General features: G+C 32.5%; 1 protein-coding gene across 1 annotated transcript in view; it reads left to right on the top strand.

The window, feature by feature from the left end:
• Positions 1-25,820, top strand: part of LOC140445517 (ATP-binding cassette sub-family C member 4-like) — a 137,379-nt gene that overhangs the window by 52,533 nt on the left and 59,026 nt on the right. The window contains exons 4-7 of the mRNA XM_072537597.1: positions 7,009-7,234; positions 8,053-8,325; positions 20,132-20,460; positions 20,645-21,100. Of these exons, the coding sequence (XP_072393698.1) occupies positions 7,009-7,234; positions 8,053-8,325; positions 20,132-20,460; positions 20,645-21,100 (1,284 nt within the window). The remainder of the gene's footprint in view (positions 1-7,008; positions 7,235-8,052; positions 8,326-20,131; positions 20,461-20,644; positions 21,101-25,820) is intronic.

Genomic DNA, 25,820 nt, shown 5'->3' with positions numbered 1-25,820 from the left:
AACTAAATATATAAGTAGCAGCGAAAGTGTTAAGATACACAATGTATGTTTCACACAGTTTACATTTGATAAGTTATTATATCGAAGAAAAACCAAAATGAAAAAAACCTTCTTATTAACCTCATGATGTGCTTAGTTTCAATTTTATAAAAGTTTTTTACTGATGATGATCCGATAGGATTGAAAATGTTCTGAGAATTTATAAATCCATTTTGGATAATTTTTAAAATTTTTTAATAAATTTTATACCATTTTACAAAAGAAATTTTTACTCCATAAAAAGTTTTTTAAAACTATGGTATACAGCTAACCCATGGGAATTTCCCTTTTAAATTCTTACAGAGCTTTCTCGTTAATTTAAAATCCATTGAAAATATACTTTAAATGGTTTAGTCGAAACCAAAAGTTACGTTATATCCAAAAATCGATATTTAAATAAAAGTTATTACAAAATATTGTCCGATACCCAAGTATATGATATGTATTTTATCAATTTAACTGTTTTATCGATTTATTTGTTTGAAAGGTCTTTCTAACGATACTACTATGTTACCCATTTTATAGCCGAAAGGGTTTTACACTACACTATTATGCGACGGTGATTTTATTGGGGGTTATCGTAATCACTTTTTACTAAAAATATATAGGTACTTGTTTCTCGTATTATTTAGATAAAACTTATGAATAAGTCATATGGTCTTTAATATATAGTTAATTTAACCTGAAGTATGTATGTCTTTGACCTTTTTACTTAAAAATAAATGTTGATAAGACTCCTAAATATTTATTTTTTGTGCATCGTATAAAATATATGCTCTTGTCATTAGCGTGTCGAAAATTATAAACGATGAAATAATAATGCGATAATTTTAATGTGATTAGAGAATACGAATTAATTCTCTATATTATTTGATTGCCTCTTTTCAAAACCATTTTATATTAAAGTCTGGGTACAAACAAAACATATCTAATTATTACTATAACTAATTATTGTTATCCATTTGGTCAGATACTTCTTCTTCAGTACCTCATCCGGTCCGAATGTTGGTGATCATCAACTTGGCCGAGGTACTCAAGCTTATGTTGTTTCACTAAATTAAGCACTTCTTTTTCTTTTGTTATGCGCTGTAGGACCTCAACGTTGGTGACATGGTTCACACACGATATTTTTAGTATCCTCCTGTAGATCCACATCTCGAAGGCTTCAATCCGCTTTTCAGTGGCTTGCGTCAGTGTCCGGGCTACAACTTCATATAGTAACACTGGAAGAATAACACTGAAAAATGTAACCTCACTATCGGCATCTTGGTTCTCAAACTGAGATCTAATCTCTTAAGCGTAGTCCCATTGTGAGTTGAGGTAGTTCCGAAAAAAGTGAATCTATTGACTCTCTGTATCTCTTCGCTACCTGCCATTAGTGCCCTGGGATCTGACACGGCTGACAACCATGAATTTAGTTTTATTAATATTAAAGTCTAGTCTGTATGTTACGTTTACAGTTCTCACTCGGTGTAGTAAGGCTTGTAGATCATTTAGGCTGGTTGCTAGTAATACAGTGTCATCGGCGTAGCGGATATTATTGATGTATTCACAGTTCACTCGGATTCCCATCTCTAGGTTTGTAAGGGCTTCAGTAAAAATTTCCCCAGAGTATATATTATTAAAAAGAGTCGGCGAGAGCATATTGCCTTGCCTTACTTCTCGCTTGATCTTCACTTGGTCAGTCAACTGGTCTTTGACCTTGACTTGAATACGCTGGTTCCAGTATACATTCATGATGATTCGAATGTCCTTCTCATCCAATGCTACTCTTTGTAGGGCGGCGACCATCTTCTGGTGCTGACAACAGTCAAATTCCTTGGCGTAATCAATAAAACAAATATAGACATCACAACTGACATCGTGGCATCTCTGAAGTAGGACTTATAAAGTGAAAAGTGCTTTTCATAAAGTGCTGAAACAAATTGCATTTCACCGACATTTTCTTCGCATTTTTTGTAAATTCTGGAATGTATGATTTTAAGAAAAATCTTAAGTGCATGACTCATAAGGCTGATAGTTCGGAAATCTTTGCACGTTTTCGCAGATCGTTTTTTGGTAGTATTACAGATGTTAACAATAGCCATTCCTCTGAGATATTACCTGAATCGTATATGGCGTTAAACAGTTCAGTTAACTTCTTCGTGCTGACTTCACTCATCACTTTAAAAAGTTCAACGGCTATTTCGTTCGGACCTGTGGCCTTACCATTCTTAGGCTGTTTTAAAGCTGCTTTCACCTCGCTTTCTAGTATTGACCGCCCTGTCATGCAATTTATTTCTGAAAGGTTACCTTGGTAGTCCCAGAAAAGTTCTTCTATGTACATTTTCCAGGTCACCAACTTCTCCTTAACTGTCGTTGCCAGGTTCCGTCTTAGTTTATGGGGAGGTGTGTGTTTCTCCTCTTGTATTGACCAGTGGCTTCTCGAATCTTTCGGTGAATATTTATATGATCGTGTTTCACTTGGAGCTCTTCGATTAGTTTACATTTTTCTTGTATCCATGTCTCCTTGACTCTTCGTATTTCTTCTATAATTGTTTGGTTGATTTCTTGGTATTTCTTTGCGTCCCTGTTTTTCATTAATGTACTTTGGTCCATCATCTGCAGAATGTCATCAGTCATCTATTCTTTATTTTTAACACTTGTTTTCTTTTCCAGATGTTCTTTTCCCGCATTTAGCATAACAGTCTTAGATATAACTCCATTTTTGTTCTACACTCTGTTCTTGTTGTTTAGCGGTTTCTAGTTTTCTCTCATTAGATCTCTTACGTTCTGACAAACTACGGGTATCTGCAGGTGACTTTCACGTATAAAGTCGTCTCGGGAGAAGTCTAAACCAGGTGTTAGCAATGGTAAAATATTCTTCCCGACAAAATTGGATAAGTCTGTCTCCCCTTTTGTTTTTCTCGCCTAAGCCGTGTTGTCCGACGATGTCTTCTATTCTGCTGTTGTTGGCATTGCAATCACCCATGATGATGGTAAGCTCGTTCTTCTTGGTATATTTTAGTTCCTTTTGAACAAGTGCATAGAAGTCCTCGATATCTTCTTCTGGCTTTTCTCATGTTGAAGCGTAAATTTGAATGATGTTCGTATTAACCCTCTATTGCCCGACTTTCTTGTAAACTTACGAGAAAATGTTTTAATTTGTATATATGATCAAATATGCATTTACAACAACTAGTATTTTTTTTAGATTTTTTAAATTTTGTTTGGGGAGAGTTTTGGGGGTGTTGCCCTCAGGCAACTGTGGGCAGCAAAAACTAACGAATTACGTTATATACTTATTTATTATGCCAATCAAAAAAACAATTATTTGTAGTTGTAAAACATAAAGCAACTTTACATTTATCGCACATTACTTGAGGAGCATTACAGCATCCTGGTTTTTTGCATCTTCCCTTTTTTGCAGAAAATACTGGCCAGTGGGAGGTTTGGTCAAGCCTAACTTCCTTTGGTGGTACAATAGCAGTAGGTCCTATCTTCTGTTTTTTTACAATTTCGTTCTCAAGTTCACTGAGCCTGGAACGTCCTTTGTTTTTGATCTGGTCAGCTCTTGCTAACAGTACGCTACATAAGTGGGACTTAAACTGTAACAAAGGCAACTGGTTTTTCTTTTCAATTTTAAAGTAATCGCAATCACGACGATACAACAACCAACTGTTAACAACAGCTAAATCCAGAACGTGAAAAAATATTTTTACATACCACTTTTTAGATCTTATGTCTGTTCGGTAAAGAGCAATTAGTGAATCCATAAGATCGACACCTCCAATAAATTTATTATAAAAGTGCACTGCATTTGGACAGCATACATCAAATCTTGATTTTTGTTTCTTATCCCACCTCTTGACTAACGAAGTAGGCTCAGAACCAATAAATGTACTAAGCAAATGAACCGGTTTATTATCGTACCACTTTAACGCTGTTAGTCTTATGTTTCTGTTTCTTCATATTCTTGTCATCAGAAAAATGGCAATTAGGTAATCTGTTTGGACGAACAGTTCCCAAACATTGCAGTCCACGTTTTTCCATTTCAATCTGCAACTAAATGCTATTGAACCAGTTGTCAAAATATACTTTATAGTATTTGTTTGGTTCGACTATCTCACACAATCTTATTACTACGTTACCGCTGGTGCCTACATTAGGTAAATGAAGAGAATGTTCAACAGTTCCTGTATATAATTCCCAGTTATAAAAAATACCATTGCTATCACACAAAACAAATGCCTTGTATCCCCATTTTTTGGGTTTGTTCTTCATATACTGTTTTAAAGAATGTGACCCTTTGAATGGTATCATTTGTTCATCAATACACAATTTTTCACCCATTGGAATACTCTGAAAATTTTGAACTAGGCCGTTGATGAATGGTCTAATTTTGTATAACTTATCATTATTGTTGACCATATTTTCGTTATTATTGAAATGAATTTTAGTTTTTATTTTTTCCCAGCGATTTCTAGATATAGTGTCAACTATTTGAGCAATATGTGTTTCCTTCTGCCAAAATGATCTTGTTCTTGGCAAGCTATATATTGACATCAGTAGAACAGATCCAATAAATTGGTTTAATTCTGCTAGTGCTATTTATATTCTTTTGCAGTGCATACAAATTACTTTGTTCTACTATGTTTTCCAGCATATTGGTAGATATCATCTTTTTAAAATAATGTGTAGGGGATTCCGGTTCTAATAATTTGTATGTCGGTAAATTACCTTTCCATTCTGGAATTGGAAATACTGTTCCACTCTTCCAGTGAATGTTTTTTTCGATCATTTTTGACCTTTTGAACAATTTTGTTTAGTGTGTTTTTCTGTTTTATCGGTATCATCCTCATCTTCATCTTGGTCTTAATTTAAATTGGTATCCTGGTCTAAATTTTCTTCGTACAAATCGTCTTCATTTTCCATTTCATTTGATCCTGGATCGATTGATATCTGAGTACCTATGGAAAATTAATTATCACTCTCTTCAAAGTCAGACTCTTTGGATTCCTCGGATTTGTTGGGAACTTTTACAAACAATAACGGATATTTACTGCTTTTCCCGTAAAACGTTATTTTATCCACCCTAAAAAAATAATTTAAAATGATATGGTCCAGTGTGGATTCAAAGCAACATACCTGTTTTTTATCACAGTACTGAAACAACACAACAAAATAAACAAATTTCAACTGCAATCAATATCTAAATGCTGATATAATGCCTCTATGTATTTTTATATAAATTTTACACAATTTATAACAATAAATCACGATCGAAAATACAAACTAATAAGGCAGCCATGTGCATTTGAGATACTGTGTTAAAAATTTCCATATAGGTTTCGTCATAGGTTCATAGATGGCACTAAGTGTATTAAAATGTATAACCAATTGTTGCCTGAAATCAACAGAGGGCATCTTAGAGTCGGAACTTGTTTTAAAAAAGTTTTCTGCATCAAAAACTCATTTTTTGCCTTGAGTACACATGGGACTATAGAGGGTTAAGAGGTCTGCTTTGCAGCTTCATCAAAATGACTCTATCAGAGAGAGGTAGTACGCTGATCCACACAGCACTGTTCCGAACCTGACCGTGTCATCTCGCTGATTCCCATCACGTCGATGTTTAGTCTTTTCATTTCTTGAATGGTGTTGTGTATCTTTCTTCCTTCAAACATACTTCGAACATTCCAAGTACAGATTTTTTGTACTTGGAATTCAAACATTCCACGTGCACACTTTTTCTCTATTAGTGTTTAAATATTGGTAAGTATTTCGTGGGTTGATGACCGAAGCTTTATATTTTCGTATTGTTCCTCCCCTGCCGGTTCTTGGTATGCGAAGTGCATGATCAGTACCTTCTCCAAATTGGTTTACATTAACAATGATGAATGAACTAGGGACTATTTATGGGTTTATGTGGCCGGGAGTTAGGAATTTATGATCAATGTGTTCAAGACTTGAATGTTCTTTTAAAGCAAGCATAAACATGATGGATGCATAACAATTCTTGTTTTGTCCAGAACATGTATCGGAATAAAATGTAATTATTTTTGTCATGGATGGAAGTTGTTTAATGTATTTGCTTAAAAACGCTGCTATTTGATTTGCGACTATGGCTTCGTGCCACATAGGTATAACGGAAACTTGTTGATCTTTGCATATGCGGAGGGTAAAGTTATATGTCCACAATTGTCTTTTGTAAAAAGCAACCGATGAATGTAGATTCGAGGTTGTACGGTACTGCTGAAGGTTTTCTAAAGTTTGCATTTTCCAATATTCAAAATTTTACTTCTTTTCATCGTTCACCCTATTTCTGCAATCCTGTTTAAATTTTCATAGAGGTTTGCAAGATCTAGTCCTTATCACCAATCCATTTTTAGTTGTATATTCCCTTGGTTTCGCCTCTTCTTTCGTTCATTTTTTACTGCTTTTCTGTGCATACGAAAATCTTTTGAAAAGAAACGGTAGTTGATATATTGTTGTTGTCATTAAATTATTGTTCAAAATTATATGACATTTGTTGACTTATATCTGTAAACCCAAACGCAAATCAGAAAAAAATTGGAACGCTTTTGATGATTTGTGAACATATACCTTTATTTACAAAATATTTCATTTATTTTGACCAATAAGTATACATAAGCCCGTATTACTTTAAAAATGTCATTCTTAGTCAGTTATTTCATTTTATACATATTAAATTGCGCGTAAGTTTGTGTAGAATGACTTATATCCCTTTTGCTCGAAGTGTAATATCCATTTTTGGAAGATATGGTGCACATTTTTTGCATTTTTGAACATATATCCCTTTCCCGATATACCCCCTATATGTTTTATCGTATATCAAAAGGCCTTTGATTAAGTAAAGTGGAATACATTTTCTTGGATTTAGGAACCCTTTAGATAAGCATGTATATTACAGTTAAAATATTTTTGTAAAGTCTATAGATAGATATTAAACGTAATGTTTACATTTTGTAGATTACTAGGCTGAATCAGAAGGCTTTGGGAGAAACCGCTGCAGGACAAATAGCAAATTTGCTTTCAAATGATGTTATGCGTTTTGATTTAGTCGTAGTACCACTACATGCGCTATGGGTTATGCCAATTCAAGTAGCAGTGCTCTTGTTTATTATGTGGCAACAAGTGGGAATCTCATCTTTAGCAGGAGTCGTCGCTATGGCAGTGGTTAGTTTGCCAGCACAAGGTAAGTAACTTGTTACTTTAGGACGTTTCATTTTGAGTTGACAGCTTAGTGTACTACTTAGGGCTGTTTTGCGAGACTGATTGTTTTGAGAAATTGATTTTATTCGAAGAGTATATCGAATAAACAATGTTTAAGATACAATCAAATATTGAGGCGCAAAGATCGTGTCATTCATACGAGTATTATTAAATAAAATCTAAGCAGGAGAGGAGAATTCAGAGGAGTGGAATCTATCATATATGTCCTTCATTTGCAGAAAAAGTGACAAAAGGTCACCAAAAGAAAAAATAGAGCAACACATGGACCATTAAGGCAAAGAACAAGTCGGATTCCAAAAAGCCAGATCGTGTCTAGATAATATATTCGTCATAATTCATAAGACAGGTGAGAAAAAAACAAAAAGAAAAATATTGAAACACATATGACCTTTATAGACTTTCTATAGACTTGCTAGACTAAAATAGCGTACCCAGGAAACAACTATGGGAAGCAATGAAAAAAAAATGCACGTTATAGAGAAATGGATTAATTGGGCTTCAGATTTGAAAATCAAAACGGTATTTAAGATGTTATTTTACAATTTCTCTTTATATTTTTATTAACGGTCGGTACAAACGGTCTATCAAAAATCAAAGTTATCAAAAACTTAACTTTGTCGTGTTTTTTTAACTCTCCTTTTTTGATTAATTTTTAACTCTGCATTAAAACCAATATCAATCTTCTTAAGCATTCATCAATTTCAGATGTAGCTCTCGGTTTACGCTTAGTTATACTTAGTATCTTAATTAAAAGAATCATAAATATGTTTTCATTTCTAGGTTATTTGGCAAAACTCCAAGGTAAATATCGAGAAAGTATCTCCAAGAAAACAGACAAGAGGGTAAAGGTTATGAACGAAGTGGTATCGGGAATACAGGTTATAAAAATGTATGCTTGGGAGAAGCCATTCGAAGCTGTGATTAAACTGGCTAGAGCTACCGAAATCAAAGACATTACAGCTGCTTCCTATCTTAGGGGGGTATATTCCAGTTGTATGGTGTTCTTGGACAGAATGGCTTTGTTTTTTACCATCATTTGTTATTTGTTGTTAGGTAAGTAGTTAGGTTTTATGATTATCTACATAAAATTTATTTTTTTAGTACATATTGGTGATTATGAATAAAAATGAGAATTTAGTTTATACTCCAAATTTTATAGTAAATACTCCACGTGGTATGAATAAAAAACAGAAGTAGATACCCGACTTAAATAGGTACTCTTATGTACAGTTTGTTGTTAGAATGTTCTCATTTTTTGATATGAATAAAAATACCTTTATGCTCTTTAGGATGAGAATCTACTCCATAAATTTGGAGTCAATTGTTACCAGACTTCAGTTTCATCGTGGCAAAGCTATGGCTGAATTCCTATTTAATTAAGACTTTAAAGTATTATATCGATTTAATAAAGAAAATGTTAAGTGGCTTTTGGGGAAAATCAGAAAAAACAAGAGGTGGGGCTATATGTAACTTCGATAAAATGAAAATATTTTTAAGATATGTAGGTAATTCGGGATTTCGGGGGTGGGAAAAGATATTGGTGTTCATCATACTATTGTATCTAAGATTGTAACGCAAGTTGCTGACCAGATAATAGAAAAATGCGCACGTTGGATAGCATTTCCTCACACTTCGGCGGATATACTAGAAGCTAAAGAAAGATGGCAAACAAAGTACACTTTTCCGTGTGCCGTGGTTGTGATCGATTGCACCCACATAAAAATAAAAAGACCACCTCTTCATGGTGATGAATATATCACAGTATCAACGTTCAAGCCACTTCTAATGCAAATGATTCTCCATGGTGCCTGTCCATAATTCTCGTATATGGAGCAACTCACAAATTTTAAACATTGCTAAAAATGAGTTTAGGGGGTCAAATGCAATAATTTTAGGATATTAAGATTATGGCGTTTTATTCGAAAGTTATTTTAAAGTCTATTAAGACGCCGTCAAATATATTTTATGCAACAAGTTCCTAATAGTACTTAGTTGAGGTTTTATTAATATACACTTATGGACAAAAATATCGAATATTTTTTAATTTTCCAATTTTTTTTTAGTCACTATTATTTCAAAATAATTTTAGATTACTGATGTCGCTCATATAGTTGGCTGATGTTTTGGCAATCGTTTTAAAATATTTTGAAATTTATTTTGACGTTTATTCAGCGTTTAGTGTCATTCGGGCATTTTATCATAAAAACCGTCTTCACGTAAAGAAAGAACCATAGAAATTCGATTGTTTTTTGTTTAATTCAATATTGTTTTTGATTTAACAATGTTTAGGACAAGTATGTGACCAATCCACCCTGCGATGAAGCCAAAGCAGCACAGATTATAATTTTGTACGAGAACGGATATACACAAAAGGATAACGCACGACGTCTCAGGAAATGTCAATCTACAGTTTTGAATACTTTAAAAAGGTACACTAACAGGGAATTTTGTACGAAGGACTGGTCAAGAACGCCTAAGCTGCACAACCGCAATTAATGACCGTTTTTGTTCTTAACTCTACACGAAATCGCTCATTGACATCGATGCACCCCAGAAATGAGCTACTTAATGTGGACAAGTTAATGTGATTTCAAAAACAGTAAGACAAAGATTTGAAGAGGCAAACTTAACGCCTAGATGCCCTGCTAAAGTTCCACATTTTCTCCAAAATCATAAAGCTCGTCGTACAAAATTTGCAAGAATATATATTCAGAGGCATATCGACAACTGGAAAAATGTACTTTTCTCCGATAAGGCCATAATCCTATTATAAAAGCCAGATGTTCGTAATCAGGTCAACAGAAGAGTTTGAACGATTCGCCACTTGCAATCTCGCCCAAACCGTTAGTTTTATAGTTAATGACCCAATGCTTTGGTGAGGTATTAGTTGGTTTAGTTCGAATTTGGACCTAATCAAGATAATTCCTGACTATGCGGGCATGCGATCGAGCATTATCTCGATGAATCTGTCATATCCAATGTAACCAACATATGGCAAAACATGATCTTGCAGGATGTTTTGAACGTAAGCGTTACCAGTTAACAAGTGAAAGTTTAAATTCGGCGTTTTAAGCATATTTCAAATGCTTCACATTTGTTGACAAAAATCAAAACCGAAATTTCATGCCATACCATTTGAATATTGAGCTTTAAGAATGAAAATTTCATAGTGACCGGTTCATGGAGAAGTGATGTGTTGAAGTGATCATTTTGATGATCTCATGAGAATCGTAAAAATGGCAAAAATCGCGCTACGTTTATTTTTTAAACACTTTATTAGAAACTGATTTTAATTGAGACGAAATGCAAAAATCGCATAAGAAAGCGATGTTATCTTTACCTTTAGGATGTTTTTTAAGTTTTGTCGATAGGACAATTGGATCAATATTAAAGATACCGAATTTTTACCGTCGAATTGATACATTATTAGGGTAGGGTAGGAGGAGTGGAAAACTTTTTTGAATATTTTTTGGGGTCCCAAAATTAACATTCTTAGAAAAATTCAGTTTGTTCGTATGATTTTTAAAGATTCAATGACATTTACGCCGGACTAAAAACGAAGGAAATTGCTTTATTTGAAGCTAAGAAAATTCCTCTTTTTTTACATATACTGAATTTGATATTTGAAATTCAATTTTCTTCATCCTAATTTTTTTAGAAAGACCTCCGAAATAAGTAGGTAATGATTTAAAGATTATCATCCTATTGTATATAACTTTTGACCTCTTGTATCTCAGGAATCACTACTCGCAATTTAACGTTTTTTTTTATAAGAAACACCTTACTAAGACTTTTTTAAAGCCGGTTTCTGATTTTAATTTAAGCTAATGGTTATCGAGATTCTATTTGTTTATAAGCCATAAAACTGTTTATAATTTTAAAACATTTGTGAGGCCGTCCAAATATTTCGATTTCAATTCCATAAAGTACGTTAGATTTTCTAAGTATTTATATAAGTAAAAATTTGGCCAACTTCTATATGGTCTACCTATTGTTGTGCAAGATTTAAAAAAAAATCATTACAAAAAAAATGTAGATTACAAAACTATTATGCGAAATCTATTTCTTATCAATTTTATTGAGTATGCTGTTTTATTATGTTTAGTTATGAAAGTTTTTCAGGCGAATTATAAAGGTCCTAAGTGCAGTCTAAGCGATTGAAAAACATTGTATAAAAAATGCTTTTTTCCTCCTTGTTTTTTGGTCGCATCAAATTTAATAAATTAAAACATTTTAAACCAGACGTATCTTATAGAAAATTTAAGTGTTGCTATTTTATTTCATTAAAACTTTGCTTTAAACTGAATTTTATTAAAGTTATAAATAATTAAAGTAGAACATCTCGATGTTTTTAGCAATTTTTAAATATTTTAATCTTTAATTTAAAAAACCAAATCTGAAATTTCCTCACAAGCACCAGCTTCTCCTTCAAAATGTTCAATCTCCTTCATTTTCTTCAGAATCAATAATGTTTTCTAGCATATCATTATTCGTGTTTAATTTTTATGGTAAAACTCAAGTTTTTTCACTCATCTCCAAAAGGTCTTGTAGGAAGTTTATTAATTTCCCGAAGTTTTAAGTACAAAATTATCATCGTGTTCGTCATTCTCACTGGCCTTATAAGCTTTTCTGATATTTCTAATGTTTTCATGGCCTCATATAGCATCGTTTGATTTAGAGAGTCATATGCTTGTTTAAAATCGATAAATAACCTATGTGTTGCGTTCTGCACATACGATGACCTCAATATAACAATTGGGTCATCAGAAAGAGAGAGAAGATATTCTGTTCAATCCAGAACTCGCTGGTTTCCCCCTTTCGCATCAGGTATGTATATTAAAATAGAAAAAAATGAAAGCCGAAGGACTATATAAAACTCTATTTGCAATTAAATAAAAGCCAAAGACAAATATACATACGTTAAAATATAATAAAACTATAACGAGCTACAAATTAATTGCGACGTGACAAATATGTTAAAATCAATATTTATTTGTAGCCAAGAATAAATTTACATAAGAAAAGTATACAGGCGACAATCACTCAAAAGACTAAAATCTCAGAAAGTAAAATAAAAACATCGATACGTATAAATAATCGGTGGTAACATTAATCAGCCTTGTTAATAAAGACACACAAAATGCAATCGAAGACAATTCAATGAAATATATAATAACGTAATACAAATATTAATAAACTCAAAAATATACTCGGTAATAAAATACACATTAAATTAATAATAAAATTAATGCAATTACTAAACTCATCACGTAAAAGCTGTGATATACATACAAAACAAAATAATGAAATTATTATTAGAATATAAAAAATACACAAATCTACGTAAAGGTAATAAAATGTTCCCAATAAAGTTCAATCGCGATCGCGGCACAACTGATAAAAAGTTCCAAGCAAACATGACATCTATAGGTATACCAAGTAAACGTACTTGATATATGCAGCAATGTAATTTTGGCAACAAATAGTATAATTTGTACTTTACCCCATAAATCATAGCACCAACCGCTATTACCAACGACGTCTTCATCGACGTACACCAGGAACCACAAAATTCATATTGCAACTTTTCTGCATAAACTGACTTCCTCGGTCAAAGGACCGATGCCAAGTCCTCAGGTACCTTTTATCCAAAACGCCCATACACATGTGTGTGGTTTAAGAGATAAAACTCGACTCTGATTGTGTATGAAACGCATCCCCTATGGTGATATTTCGCAGATGGCTGGTCTTGCAAATTAGTTCTTAACACAGATGTATTTTTGTACGGGCTGTAAGCTGTAATCTTGATATACGGGGAGAATCAAAACTACTACAAAGTCTGTTAATATTTTATAAATGTTTATACATAGTTGCGAAACTGCAACATTCTCCCCGCGTTGGCATACGTGTCAATAAATCATAACTGTACTTTGTACTCCCGACGCATTATATAAATTACGAAACCGTAAACACATCTTCTGTTACGAAACGAACGCCACACTTACAATACTACGAAGAAATACATTTACAAAAGAGTACAAAGAACAATAACTTATACATCAAACGATAATAGAATAGAAATACATAACTACATACTAAATATACATAACTACAATTATACATATTATCAGTACTATACATAAAACAGATTTCCTCTCTTATAGAAAGTGCATTCCTCTATTATCCTAGGATACAATACATGAACTTGACGCCATCGAGATGTGACTACTCCAGCGAATCCTCAGGATATCATGGACGGACCAGTTAACCAACCGAACCGTATGAAAAAGAACGAGGAAAGAAAGAAAAGTGATGTATATGATTAGAAGACAGAATGTCTCGGACACATGATGAGAGACGGCACTCAATATAAATACTACAAATAACCTTTTAATAGTTTTCGAATAGCAAAGAATTAGGAGAAGACAAATATCCTGGTTAACAAACCTAAGGAAATGGTTCTCCGCAACAACAACTAAATTAAGGACAAATAAACAGAATAATTGTAGCCCGAATGGCCACTACAATATTCAAAACGAATAAGCAGCAAAGGCAAAAGAAATATCGTATGAATTGTAACACTGTCCTTAGATATTAGCAATCTACCTGGACAGACATAATCATACGAAAATGCGAAAATGTAAAACGAAGAAACTATATTCTTCCATAAGCTTTATCCATAAAAGATAATTATGATAATTTGAACAACAATAAGCAAATTATATCTCAGGTTGAGACTTAGCTCCCTCTCGATAAAAAGCGGCGACTAATTCTAAGCTAGGAGTAGACTTAGTCAATAAGAATAAATCAGAATTACGATAAATAAAGAGATAAACAGAATAGATAAAATACGAACATTAGAATATTTAATAAACCAGGCCTTTTTTTTACATAAAAAGGCAATTTTGAAACGAACGAAAAACAAAAGTGGTGCGACTTCAAAGAATTCTTTGAACCTTAAAGAATTCGTACAATGTTACAAGAAATGTCTTAACTATTAAAACGTTAAAACCGTTATTTTAATATAACTTGGCGCAAATACATATTCAGATAAAGCTATGTAAGCTTTAAGCAAAAAATATATTCCATAATCTATGGCAATAAAAAGAAATCTCGAATAGGTAACACAATGATAGATGGGACTCTCAACATTATAAAATGTGCAACAACTAAGTCCGAAATGATGTCTACAATTGGACGTACCTTGGGGCCTTACACGGCTCAACCGTTTGTGTGTTTTAAACATCTTTAAAGCAACTAGATTGTTCGAAGAAAGAAGAAAATGATGCTCTTGAGCATAAGGAATGGTAGCATTCCTCAACATACCGCTAACTTTCGCACGGTGAATAATTTCATCTGGAAATAAATTCGGAATATCCAACTGATTATCCGGATTGGCAATACCGGATGGCAACGATTCCAATATACGAGGAAACGAGAGACTTTTTAAGTCTTGAACAATAAGCAATTCAGCTTGATTTTACGAACGTTTCTGATGAAACAAAATACAAATGCCTTTACTCGGCGTTAACTAGAAAGATAGTTGTACGTTTTAAACAGATGTACTCCGAATGCTAAATCTAGAGATAGGTGTAATGCCACTCTAGGAACTTTTGACCCAATTATGGTCGCAATATCTAAGTTATTAGCTTCTTTAGAATTGTCTCTGTCACGAGACGATAAGAATTTCGCCTCACAATACCAAGATTTCGATCGAGCAAGTGTATCGGTGTTAGCTCCCCGCGAAGCTGTATCGGCGACGTCATCATCAGACACCCCATCATGGAAATCATGCAAAGAAAAATCTTTGGGCAAGGATTGAATATTAGAATGGACCTGAGGCCCAGAGAGATGTACATCATTAAAGGATAGCCCCGTAGAAGAACTCGCGTTTGTATGAGCGTCACGAGTCTCGTAGGACTCACTATCATTTACCATTGTAACAGGTGGAAGGGAATATGCAATACTGCTAAGGCCCGTAGGTAACGACTTACGGACAGTATCTACATAAGCTAAAGTCGAGGATAGCTGACCTGACGAACTAGGCGCCATCACACGAGGTATTTGAGACGTGGATGTCTCGAAAGAAGGTTGAGGTTGTGAAAAAGATGAGTCTTTTGACATATTATTTTGAGAAGATTTAACTACATTGAGTAGATGGCATAAATCTGAAATAAGTGTGGAAGGTCTTTCCCCCACATGTAACCTAGAAGAACAATGGGATGCACTACCTACTTTATAATACGTAAAGGATGAGAGGACGGGCTCCCATATTATAACTCCCATTGCCTTACAAAACAAATCATCTACAATGTTTCGATCCTCGCTATCTTCAGCGGAATCTACCAATAAATTCTTGATTGCATCCTGTGCGTATTCATATTTATCATATTCAACCTGTAAATACTCACGACGAACTTTCAAAAGATAATCAATATCGACCAATGAAACATTTTCTGCAATCCAATTACAGTGACGAATAATATCATTCTTTGCAGACCGTCTCTTGAATTTGAGACAAGACAAAAAGAAAAAGATGGTGAACGAGTAAAAGTAATGTAAATCCCTGGATTTGTCACAGAAACAAACCAAAGAGATACTTGTAATAGTCGAAAGCAGGTCTCTATAATAAGACAACTACAAACAAAATAAAAAAGAACAGTCTCCACAGACCAGGTATCTTATCAAGGAAAAGATATATCCCAACATAAAACGATTACAATCTGTTACTAATGTCCCTACAATCAGGAAAAATTAAACAAAAAAATGGTTGTAATAACCGAAAATACTTTTTTCACCCTCACAAACACTAACGAATACAAAAGAAGAAATGTCTCTACAGACTGGGTATCTTTTTTCATAAAATAAATACCCCAATGTAAATGGTTAGACTAACCGTAATAAGGTCTTTAGCATAAGAAAACCCTAAACAAGTAAAAGTAAGAATGTCTTTCGGCAGACTGAGTATATGCTTAGACAAAAGAAATACTCCACTAAAAGCACTATGAAAAAATCAGAAAGAAATGGGTATAAAAACACCGGAAAAGGCCTCTGTCATTAGAGCACCTTGAATAAAGTATATAAAAAAGAAATAGTCTTTCGACAGACTAGTTATCTTTCAGTATAAAAGGAGTCTAAATGTAAAATGGTTATAAAAACCGTAAAAAGGTCTCTGTAAAAAGAGCACCTTGAAAATTAATGTAAAGTACAAAATCGTCTTTCTGCAGACAACTGGATATCTTTTAGTATAAAAGATATACCGTAATGTAAATGGGTATATCAACCGCAAAAAAGGCCTCTGTCAGAAGAGAACCTCGAGAAAGCAATGTGTAAAAAAAAGAAATATGCAATAAATGGTTATAACAACCGCAAAAAGAAGGTCTCTGTCAGAAGAGCACCTGAAACAAAGAATGTAAAGAAGAAATAGTCTTTCGGCAGACTAGGTATCGTCTTTCGGCAGACGAGTAGGTATCTTTTTACATAAAAGAAATACCCGACTATATAGTTATGATAACCGCAAAAAGGTATACAGTAAATAAACCTTGTACAACGTAAAAAGTAAAATGTCTTTCGGCAGACTGGGCAACTTTTCAGATAAAAGAAAACCCGACTATATGGTTGTGATAACCGCAATAAGGTCTCTAGCATAAGAGAACCTCGACAACAAAATAGTCTTTCGGCAGACTAGGTATCGTCTTTCGGCAGACGACTGGGTATCTTTTCCAGCTAAAAGAAATACCCCAACAAATAGTTATCACAACCGACTAGGCTACTACCATAAGGAACCCGTGAGCAAGACAAATAAAATGGTTATCATAATTGATAAGGTCCCTACCATAAGAAAACCGTAAGCAACGACATATTAACTGGTTATCATAACCGACAAGGCTCATACCATAAGGAAACCGCAACTACACATGAAAAAGAACATGGAAAAAGGGTATCTACTACCAGAGAACCCCAAATACACACAAAAAAACAGAAAAAGAAGAAGAAAATCCGGCTCGAAGGACCATTATGTTGCGTTCTGCACATACGATGATCTCAATATAACAATTGGGTCATCAGAAAGAGAGAAAAGATATTCTGTTCAATCCAGAACTCGCTGGTTTCCCCCTTTCGCATTAGGTATGTATATTAAAATAGAAAAAAAATGAAAGCCGAAGGACTATATAAAACTCTATTTGCAATTAAATAAAAGCCAAAGACAAATATACATACGTTAAAATATAATAAAACTATAACGAGCTATAAATTAATTGCGACGTGACAAATATGTTAAAATCAATATTTATTTGTAGCCTAGAATAAATTTACATAAGAAAAGTATACAGGCGACAATCACTCAAAAGACTAAAATCTCAGAAAGTAAAATAAAAACATCGATACGTATAAATAATCGGTGGTAACATTAATCAGCCTTGTTAATAAAGACACAAAATGCAATCAAAGACAATTCAATGAAATATATAATAACGTAATACAAATATTAATAAACTCAAAAATATACTCGGTAATAAAATACACATTAAATTAATAATAAAATTAATGCAATTACTAAACTCATCACGTAAAAGCTGTGATATAATACAAAACATATAATAAAATTATTATTAGAATATAAAAAATAAACAAATCTACGTAAAGGTAATAAAATGTTCTCAATAAAGTTCAATCGCGATCGCGGCACAACTGATAAAAAGTTCCAAGCAAATATGACATCTATATACCAAGTACACGTACTTGATATATGCAGCAATGTAATTTTTTCAACAAATAGTATAATTTGTACTTTACCCCATAAATCATAGCACGAACCGCTATTACCAACGACGTCTTCATCGACGTACACCAGGAACCACAAAATTCATATTGCAACTTTTCTGCATAAACCGACTTCCTCGGTCAAAGGACCGATGACAAGTCCTCAGGTACCTTTAATCCAAAACGCCCATACACATGTGTGTGGTTCGACTCTGATTGTGTATGAAATGCATCCCCTATGGTGATATTTCGCAGATGGCTGGTCTTGCAAATTAGTTCTTAACACAGATGTATTTTTGTACGGGCTGTAAGCTGTAATCTTGATATACGGGGAGAATCAAAACTACTACAAAGTCTGTTAATATTTTATAAATGTTTATACACAGTTGCGAAACTGCAACACTATGTAATTCTAAGTTTTATTCGTAGCCATTATTTTGTAATAATTTAAACATACTTATTTGATCAGTAGTTGTTCTTTCAGATCTAAAACCTCCCTGGTATTCTCCAATCACTTTGTTCTCATATTTTATTAATCTTTTCCTAATAATTTTTGCAAGTATTTTTCATTTTTTATAGTTAGGACAAATAAGAGCACTATTTCATTATTTCGGCATTTCTGTCTTTTGCCAAATTATTAGTATCAAGCGAAATATCCTTTCCTTCGATCTTTCGACACCTTCCTTAAAAATCTCAGCTGGGATACCACTTCTGCACTTTTGTTATTTTTTAGGTCTCTTATTATTTCTTTGACTTCATTTAGAGTTGGTTCCTAGCACGTCCGCTCTTCATCTTCTTGCCAATTCTCATTTCCCTCAAGTTCCTCTTGTTGGTCTGTATTTAATAGATCTTCGAAATATTCCGCCCATCTATTTAATTTTTTTGTTGTTTTACCTAGAAGTAAGCATTTTTTGTTACTGCAATACTGTGGATAATTCTTTATAGTTTCTCTGGATTTCTTAACTTCTTGGTAGAAATTCTCCACCTCTTTGTTTGCCTCTAAAAAAATAATAAATTAATAATGAAAAATATTGTTTCTACTTTCCTCGAATTTATTTATTTCATGTAGATATTTATTTCTTACTTACTGTATTAGATAAACGCGCCAAAATAGATAACCTACCAAAAACAGTTAAAAAATGGCTTAAAGCAGCTCTTTAGAAATATTCCTTTTTCATTTTCGTTTTTGTTTAATTCTCTGACGAGCTCTTGTGCTGTAACTGGAATAGCTTCAGTCCACATTTTAAATTTAATACCACAGAAGATAATACACCCAAAACTATTTAACTTTTAAGCGATAAATTTAATAAATACGTACCAATTCTTCTAAAAAAATCTTAATAACACTCAAAGGCGTTGCAATTTCGTCAAAGGCTGGAGTATGTAATACGCTATGATCAGTCAAAACGGAGATTGCTGGTGTTGCCATTCGCAGACCGATGGAGAATATTGTTTTTGCTACTAACCCTATTTTTTGACGTTAAATATTCACAAGATATTGAGGGTTTTACTACACAATATTTTGTGAAGTTGTAGAGATGTACACAAAGATATAGATGGCAGCAACAACTCAATTTCGTAAAGGATGGAGGGCGATAGTGGATGCGGCGAAGACTCACCCCGAGTTGTAAAGCCAGTGAAGAAGAAGAAGATAAGTCAATTATTATTACTGAAGTTATCGTCTAACTATTTCTGCAAAAATCTGAGTGCCACCTTGCACATCCACCTCAAAACAGATCCGCCCTGGTCTATACTTTTGGTAGTGTAACAGAGTGGATTTATTTGTGACATGTAAAGAAACTCGGGTTTGAATCCTATTAATAACTTAATTAATTAATAATATCGCCCTCTGCCTACCCAATCAAACCATAAATTAGGTAGTAACAAAATTTTTCTTTGTCGTAGAAAAAGTTGAATGTAAACATCAATTAAAAATAGCAGGAAGCTACATTTCGATAAATTTTGTTTCCTACATACTACCTACTATTTTTTATACATTAATGATTCATTCTTGATTCGTTAAGTGCATGATATTTTTAGAATATCTACTGTATACATATGTTATATGCATTGATTTAAATATTTATATTCATAGGTAACTTCATAACCGCTGACATAGTTTTCTCTTTGGCTCAAACATTTAACATCTTACAAATGGCTATGGCTATATATTGGCCCATGGCAATTAGCACCGGTGCAGAAGCTTTGGTTTCAGTAAAAAGAGTGCAGGAATTTCTTGTTATGGAAGAAAAAGAAGAATCAAAGATAGATGATTTAGGAAAACCTGGAGTTATACTTTCCAATGTAAACGCTTCGTGGACACCTACTACAAATACCTTAGAAGAAATTTCACTTCAGATCCCTTCAGGTACGTTATGTGCTGTTGTGGGACCTGTTGGAGCTGGAAAAAGTTCGTTGTTACAGGTAAAGAAAACAAATATTGCCTTTTTGTAAAATATACTTTTTGTGAGAATTTAGCTATAGGTATTTTATTATACTTGTTTCTTCTGATTTGTTCTTTTGTTTGCTATAATAAAGTTCTCAATCTAAAATAAATATAAAAAAATTAAAATCTATAAACATTACTATTTACGAATATATATTTTAGCTTCTTCTTGGAGAACTTCCTGCCAAATCTGGCAAAGTTCTGATAGGAGGAGAAATATCATACAGTTCACAAGAACCTTGGCTGTTCCAATCATCAGTACGAAAAAACATTCTCTTCGGAAAACCATACGAAAAAGCTTGGTACGATAAGGTCGTCAAAGTTTGTGCACTCGAAAGAGATTTTGAACAATTTCCCCATAAAGATAGAACAATCGTTGGAGAGAAGGGTGTCTCTCTTAGTGGAGGCCAAAGGGCAAGAATCAATTTGGCAAGAGCAATCTACAGGAATGCTGATATTTATTTATTGGATGATCCTTTGTCGGCTGTGGACACTCATGTCGGAAAACATTTATTTGAAAGCTGTATTGTAAATCACTTAAGAGGAAAAACGAGGATCCTAGTAACCCATCAAATTCAATACTTAAAGAAAGCTAATTTAATTGTTGTTATTAACGATGTAAGTATTAAAGTATTACTGCTGATCTTTAACGTACAAATGTTTTAGTTTATTAACTATCTCAGTTCAGTAGTTACTTATATATATATATATATATATATATATATATATATATATATATATACAAACAACACAGTTTATTAGTGACCTGACTGCAACCCTAATAAACTGTGTTGTTTGTTTATATTGACAGTCACTAATATCCAGTAATTCTTGTATATATATATATATATATACATATATATATATATATATATATATATATATATATATATATATATATTTATATATATATATATATATATATATATATATACACATATATATAATGTCGGTCAACAGTTGGAGAATAAAAGAAAGGATATCACATTCTTTAATTGAAGACGTTATCATCAGTTCATCAGGAGGAAGAGTATGGTCTAAGTGATCATAATATTCTGAATTTAAAAATATTAGAAATCAGTTAGACCATACTCTTCCTTCTCTTCTATAAGATAGTTTTAAATCTTCTCTATATAAGAAAATCAATTTCACTTACCATATAGCTATGGACTACCTTCTTAGAAACTTGATAACTTAGGTTTCCTTGAGTTAAAAAAAAATCCATTTAATCCTAAATGGATTAAGAATCTTTCTGATGTTTAGATTTTTCACAACATTCTGAAGTTGTTGTCTCTAGGTCTAAGATTTGGCCTTCAACCTTCATTGAAGAGTTATTTCATTAACAGAATCTTGTTGACAAACTTGACAGGGAAACGGTATCGTTTTTAAAAATCCACCCTTACCTTTTAGTACAAATCAGAGCAGTGGCTATACCGCTCTGACGAGACCTAAAGAGGTCGAAATACGTATAAGCGGCTTGCCGCTGCCCTGTATCGAAACAACAATCTAATAATGTCATTATGTTTTCTTCGGTACTAATTTCTTAGTATTTGAGGATAATATTATTTACAAATTTTTGGAACACCTATGGTGTCCTCGATCTCATCCATCCTTGTCAATTTTGTTCTTGATGACGTAATTGCTGACCGATTAGGGTTGTTAGATTTTAAAATAGTTTTATTAAGCGTAATAAAGCATACCGTTTTTCTATATGCGTGTTTTTAGAAGGGCAGAAAACAACTTGATTACCAGTTGGTGTAGAAAACCTCTTAGTTTAATTGTATTTCATATATTCTTTTCATTGTTTATTCTTTTTAGAACGTTGTTGTTCGTAAACCTATCAATCTAACTTATTTTTAAAACTCTTCTTTAAGCCGACATCTCAAAAGCTTCTATTCTGTTACTTGTATCCTTTTTTAGCGTCCAAGCTTCCATTCCATACAATAACACCGAAAATACATAACACCTCAGTATTTCTACTAAGAGTTGCAGACTCAGATTATTGCTGCAAAGTACTTTTTTATATTATTAAATGTTAATTCGGGCTTTTCCTATACGTGATTAATTTAATCTCCTGTGTATAATTATTATTTTCGATTACGATTGTTCCCAAGTATGTATATCTGTCCACCTTTTGAATGAGTTGGTCGCTAATCCATAACATCTCTTGTTGTGTTTTTAAAATGGTCATGAATTTCGTCTTTTTTATATTTAAAGTAAGTCCGGCCTCTTCGCTACTATCTACAATTTTATTCATTAGCTAACTCTGAAATTCTTCAGCTGACTCTGCAATTACTAACGTATCATCATGTGCCTTGTTGTAAACAAGAAAACAGATATAAAGAGGTTGGTTAACATCCATACAGCTTAGCGCCAATACATTAAGGGCAAACAAGGCCTTTCTTGTAATCATTGCTTTCTGAAGCCAAATTGAGTGTGACTAATATCCAGTACTTAACTCCGGTTTTCTCAAAATTCTTTGATGTATAATTTTCAAGAATATCTTTAGAGTGTGGCTCATTAATCTGATGGTTTGGTGGTCACAGCATTCTCTACCGTTAGCTTTTTTAAGTAAAGTTATGAACGTGGACTTAAGCCGTCTGTAGGTTTGTTCTATTTATTTCCATCTGTCTATGTCTATCCTATCCATCGTCGTCCCTGTCTTATGTTTGTCTTTTCTGGATGGCTGCAGTTTTCTCAATTTCATAACGTTTGGTGTCTTCATATTTCCACCAAATATGGCCTGCAATGCTCAATGTGTTTGTTCTGTCATTTATCTTCATATCTTTTGTTATTTTCAGCCCATTTTTAATATATCTTTACACATATTCTATGGCATCTCTTTTGGTATTTCGTTTTATCTACTCATTTTCATCACACTAACAGCAGATGCCCACATAGATACAAGTAAATTAAGGAACTTACTCATAAGACAACTCCTGACAGATGAAATCAATAATCGATTAACGAATGTCAACACTATTATTTTCTCGGTAATTTATTTTCTAAGGAGTCATCCTGTTTCTGAGGCTTATTGTCAGTTCTATGAGCTGTTTTAATTCTACTTTTGACAGGAAGCTAACCTTACCAAGAGCACCCCTCTTCATTTACCTTGTGTTTGGGCGAGCAATAAATTTCCCCATAAAGATAGAACAATCGTTGGAGAGAAGGGTGTCTCTCTTAGTGGAGGCCAAAGGGCAAGAATCAATTTGGCAAGAGCAATCTACAGGAATGCTGATATTTATTTATTGGATGATCCTTTGTCGGCTGTGGACACTCATGTCGGAAAACATTTATTTGAAAGCTGTATTGTAAATCACTTAAGAGGAAAAACGAGGATCCTAGTAACCCATCAAATTCAATACTTAAAGAAAGCTAACTTTAATTGTTGTTATTAACGATGTAAGTATTAAAGTATTACTGCTGATCTTTAACGTACAAATGTTTTAGTTTATTAACTATCTCAGTTCAGTAGTTACTTATATATATATATATATATATATATATATATATATATATATATATATATATATATATATATATATATATATATATATATCGAGAAAAGGAGTACGACCGTCAATCCAATATAAACTAAGGTACACTCGAAGAGTGGTGGGTTTTTCGGTCAAAGTGGAGAAATAAAAGACAAAGACGATGGCTACTTCATCTATTTATTGAAGACGTTTCGCTTTCTGCTCAGAAAGCATCATCAGTTCATCTAAAAAGAACAATATGAAACCAAACATCCATAGAGAAGTTATAACCAAAGTGTGTTACCTTACAAAGACATGTAGCAGTCAGTGATGTAAAAAATATGAAAAAGCTTACAAAGCTGGACATTCAGAGTTAACGTTGTATATAACAATTAATTGAAACTAGGTAAAGTTTGCAATTTGACAAAATTAGCACAGCAAAAGAACATGTGATAAAAATACATGTATATATAAAAAAATTTTTATAAAAACTTAGTAAAAAACATTAAGGTTTATTTTAAAGTGTAAAGAACTAAAAAGATCATTAGATTGCACTTCCAACAAATTTATTTAAAAATTATATTTTAATTTTAACTTTAGGTAACATTATAAGTTATTAAAGATTAATAGTAATAAAGAAAAAAAAAATGAAGTTACCAGTCTTTAGCTTACTGAGCTTACTTAACGAGCCTCAGTAAGCTAAAGACTGGTAACTTCATTTTTTTTTTCTTTATTACTATTAATCTTTAATAACTTATAATGTTACCTAAAGTTAAAATTAAAATATAATTTTTAAATAAATTTGTTGGAAGTGCAATCTAATGATCTTTTTAGTTCTTTACACTTTAAAATAAACCTTAATGTTTTTTACTAAGTTTTTATAAAAATTTTTTTATATATACATGTATTTTTATCACATGTTCTTTTGCTGTGCTAATTTTGTCAAATTGCAAACTTTACCTAGTTTCAATTAATTGTTATATACAACGTTAACTCTGAATGTCCAGCTTTGTAAGCTTTTTCATATTTTTTACATCACTGACTGCTACATGTCTTTGTAAGGTAACACACTTTGGTTATAACTTCTCTATGGATGTTTGGTTTCATATTGTTCTTTTTAGATGAACTGATGATGCTTTCTGAGCAGAAAGCGAAACGTCTTCAATAAATAGATGAAGTAGCCATCGTCTTTGTCTTTTATTTCTCCACTTTGACCGAAAAACCCACAACTCTTCGAGTGTACCTTAGTTTATATATATATATATATATATATATATATATATATATATATATATATATATATATATATATATATATATATATATATATATATATATATATATATATATATATATATATATATATATATATATATACAAACAACACAGTTTATTAGTGACCTGACTGCAACCCTAATAAACTGTGTTGTTTGTTTATATTGACAGTCACTAATATCCAGTAATTCTTGTATATATATATATATATATATATATATATATATATATATATATACATATATATATATATATATATATATATATATATTTATATATATATATTTATATATATATATATATATATATATATATATACACACATATATATATAATGTCGGTCAACAGTTGGAGAATAAAAGAAAGGATATCACATTCTTTAATTGAAGACGTTATCATCAGTTCATCAGGAGGAAGAGTATGGTCTAAGTGATCATAATATTCTGAATTTAAAAATATTAGAAATCAGTTAGACCATACTCTTCCTTCTCTTCTATTAGATAGTTTTAAATCTTCTCTATATAAGAAAATCAATTTCACTTACCATATAGCCATGGACTACCTTCTTAGAAACTTGATAACTTAGGT

Source organism: Diabrotica undecimpunctata, chromosome 7, assembly GCF_040954645.1.
Source record: "Diabrotica undecimpunctata isolate CICGRU chromosome 7, icDiaUnde3, whole genome shotgun sequence".
Lineage (NCBI taxonomy): Eukaryota > Metazoa > Arthropoda > Insecta > Coleoptera > Chrysomelidae > Diabrotica > Diabrotica undecimpunctata.
This window is presented reverse-complemented; position numbering and strand designations above follow the sequence as displayed.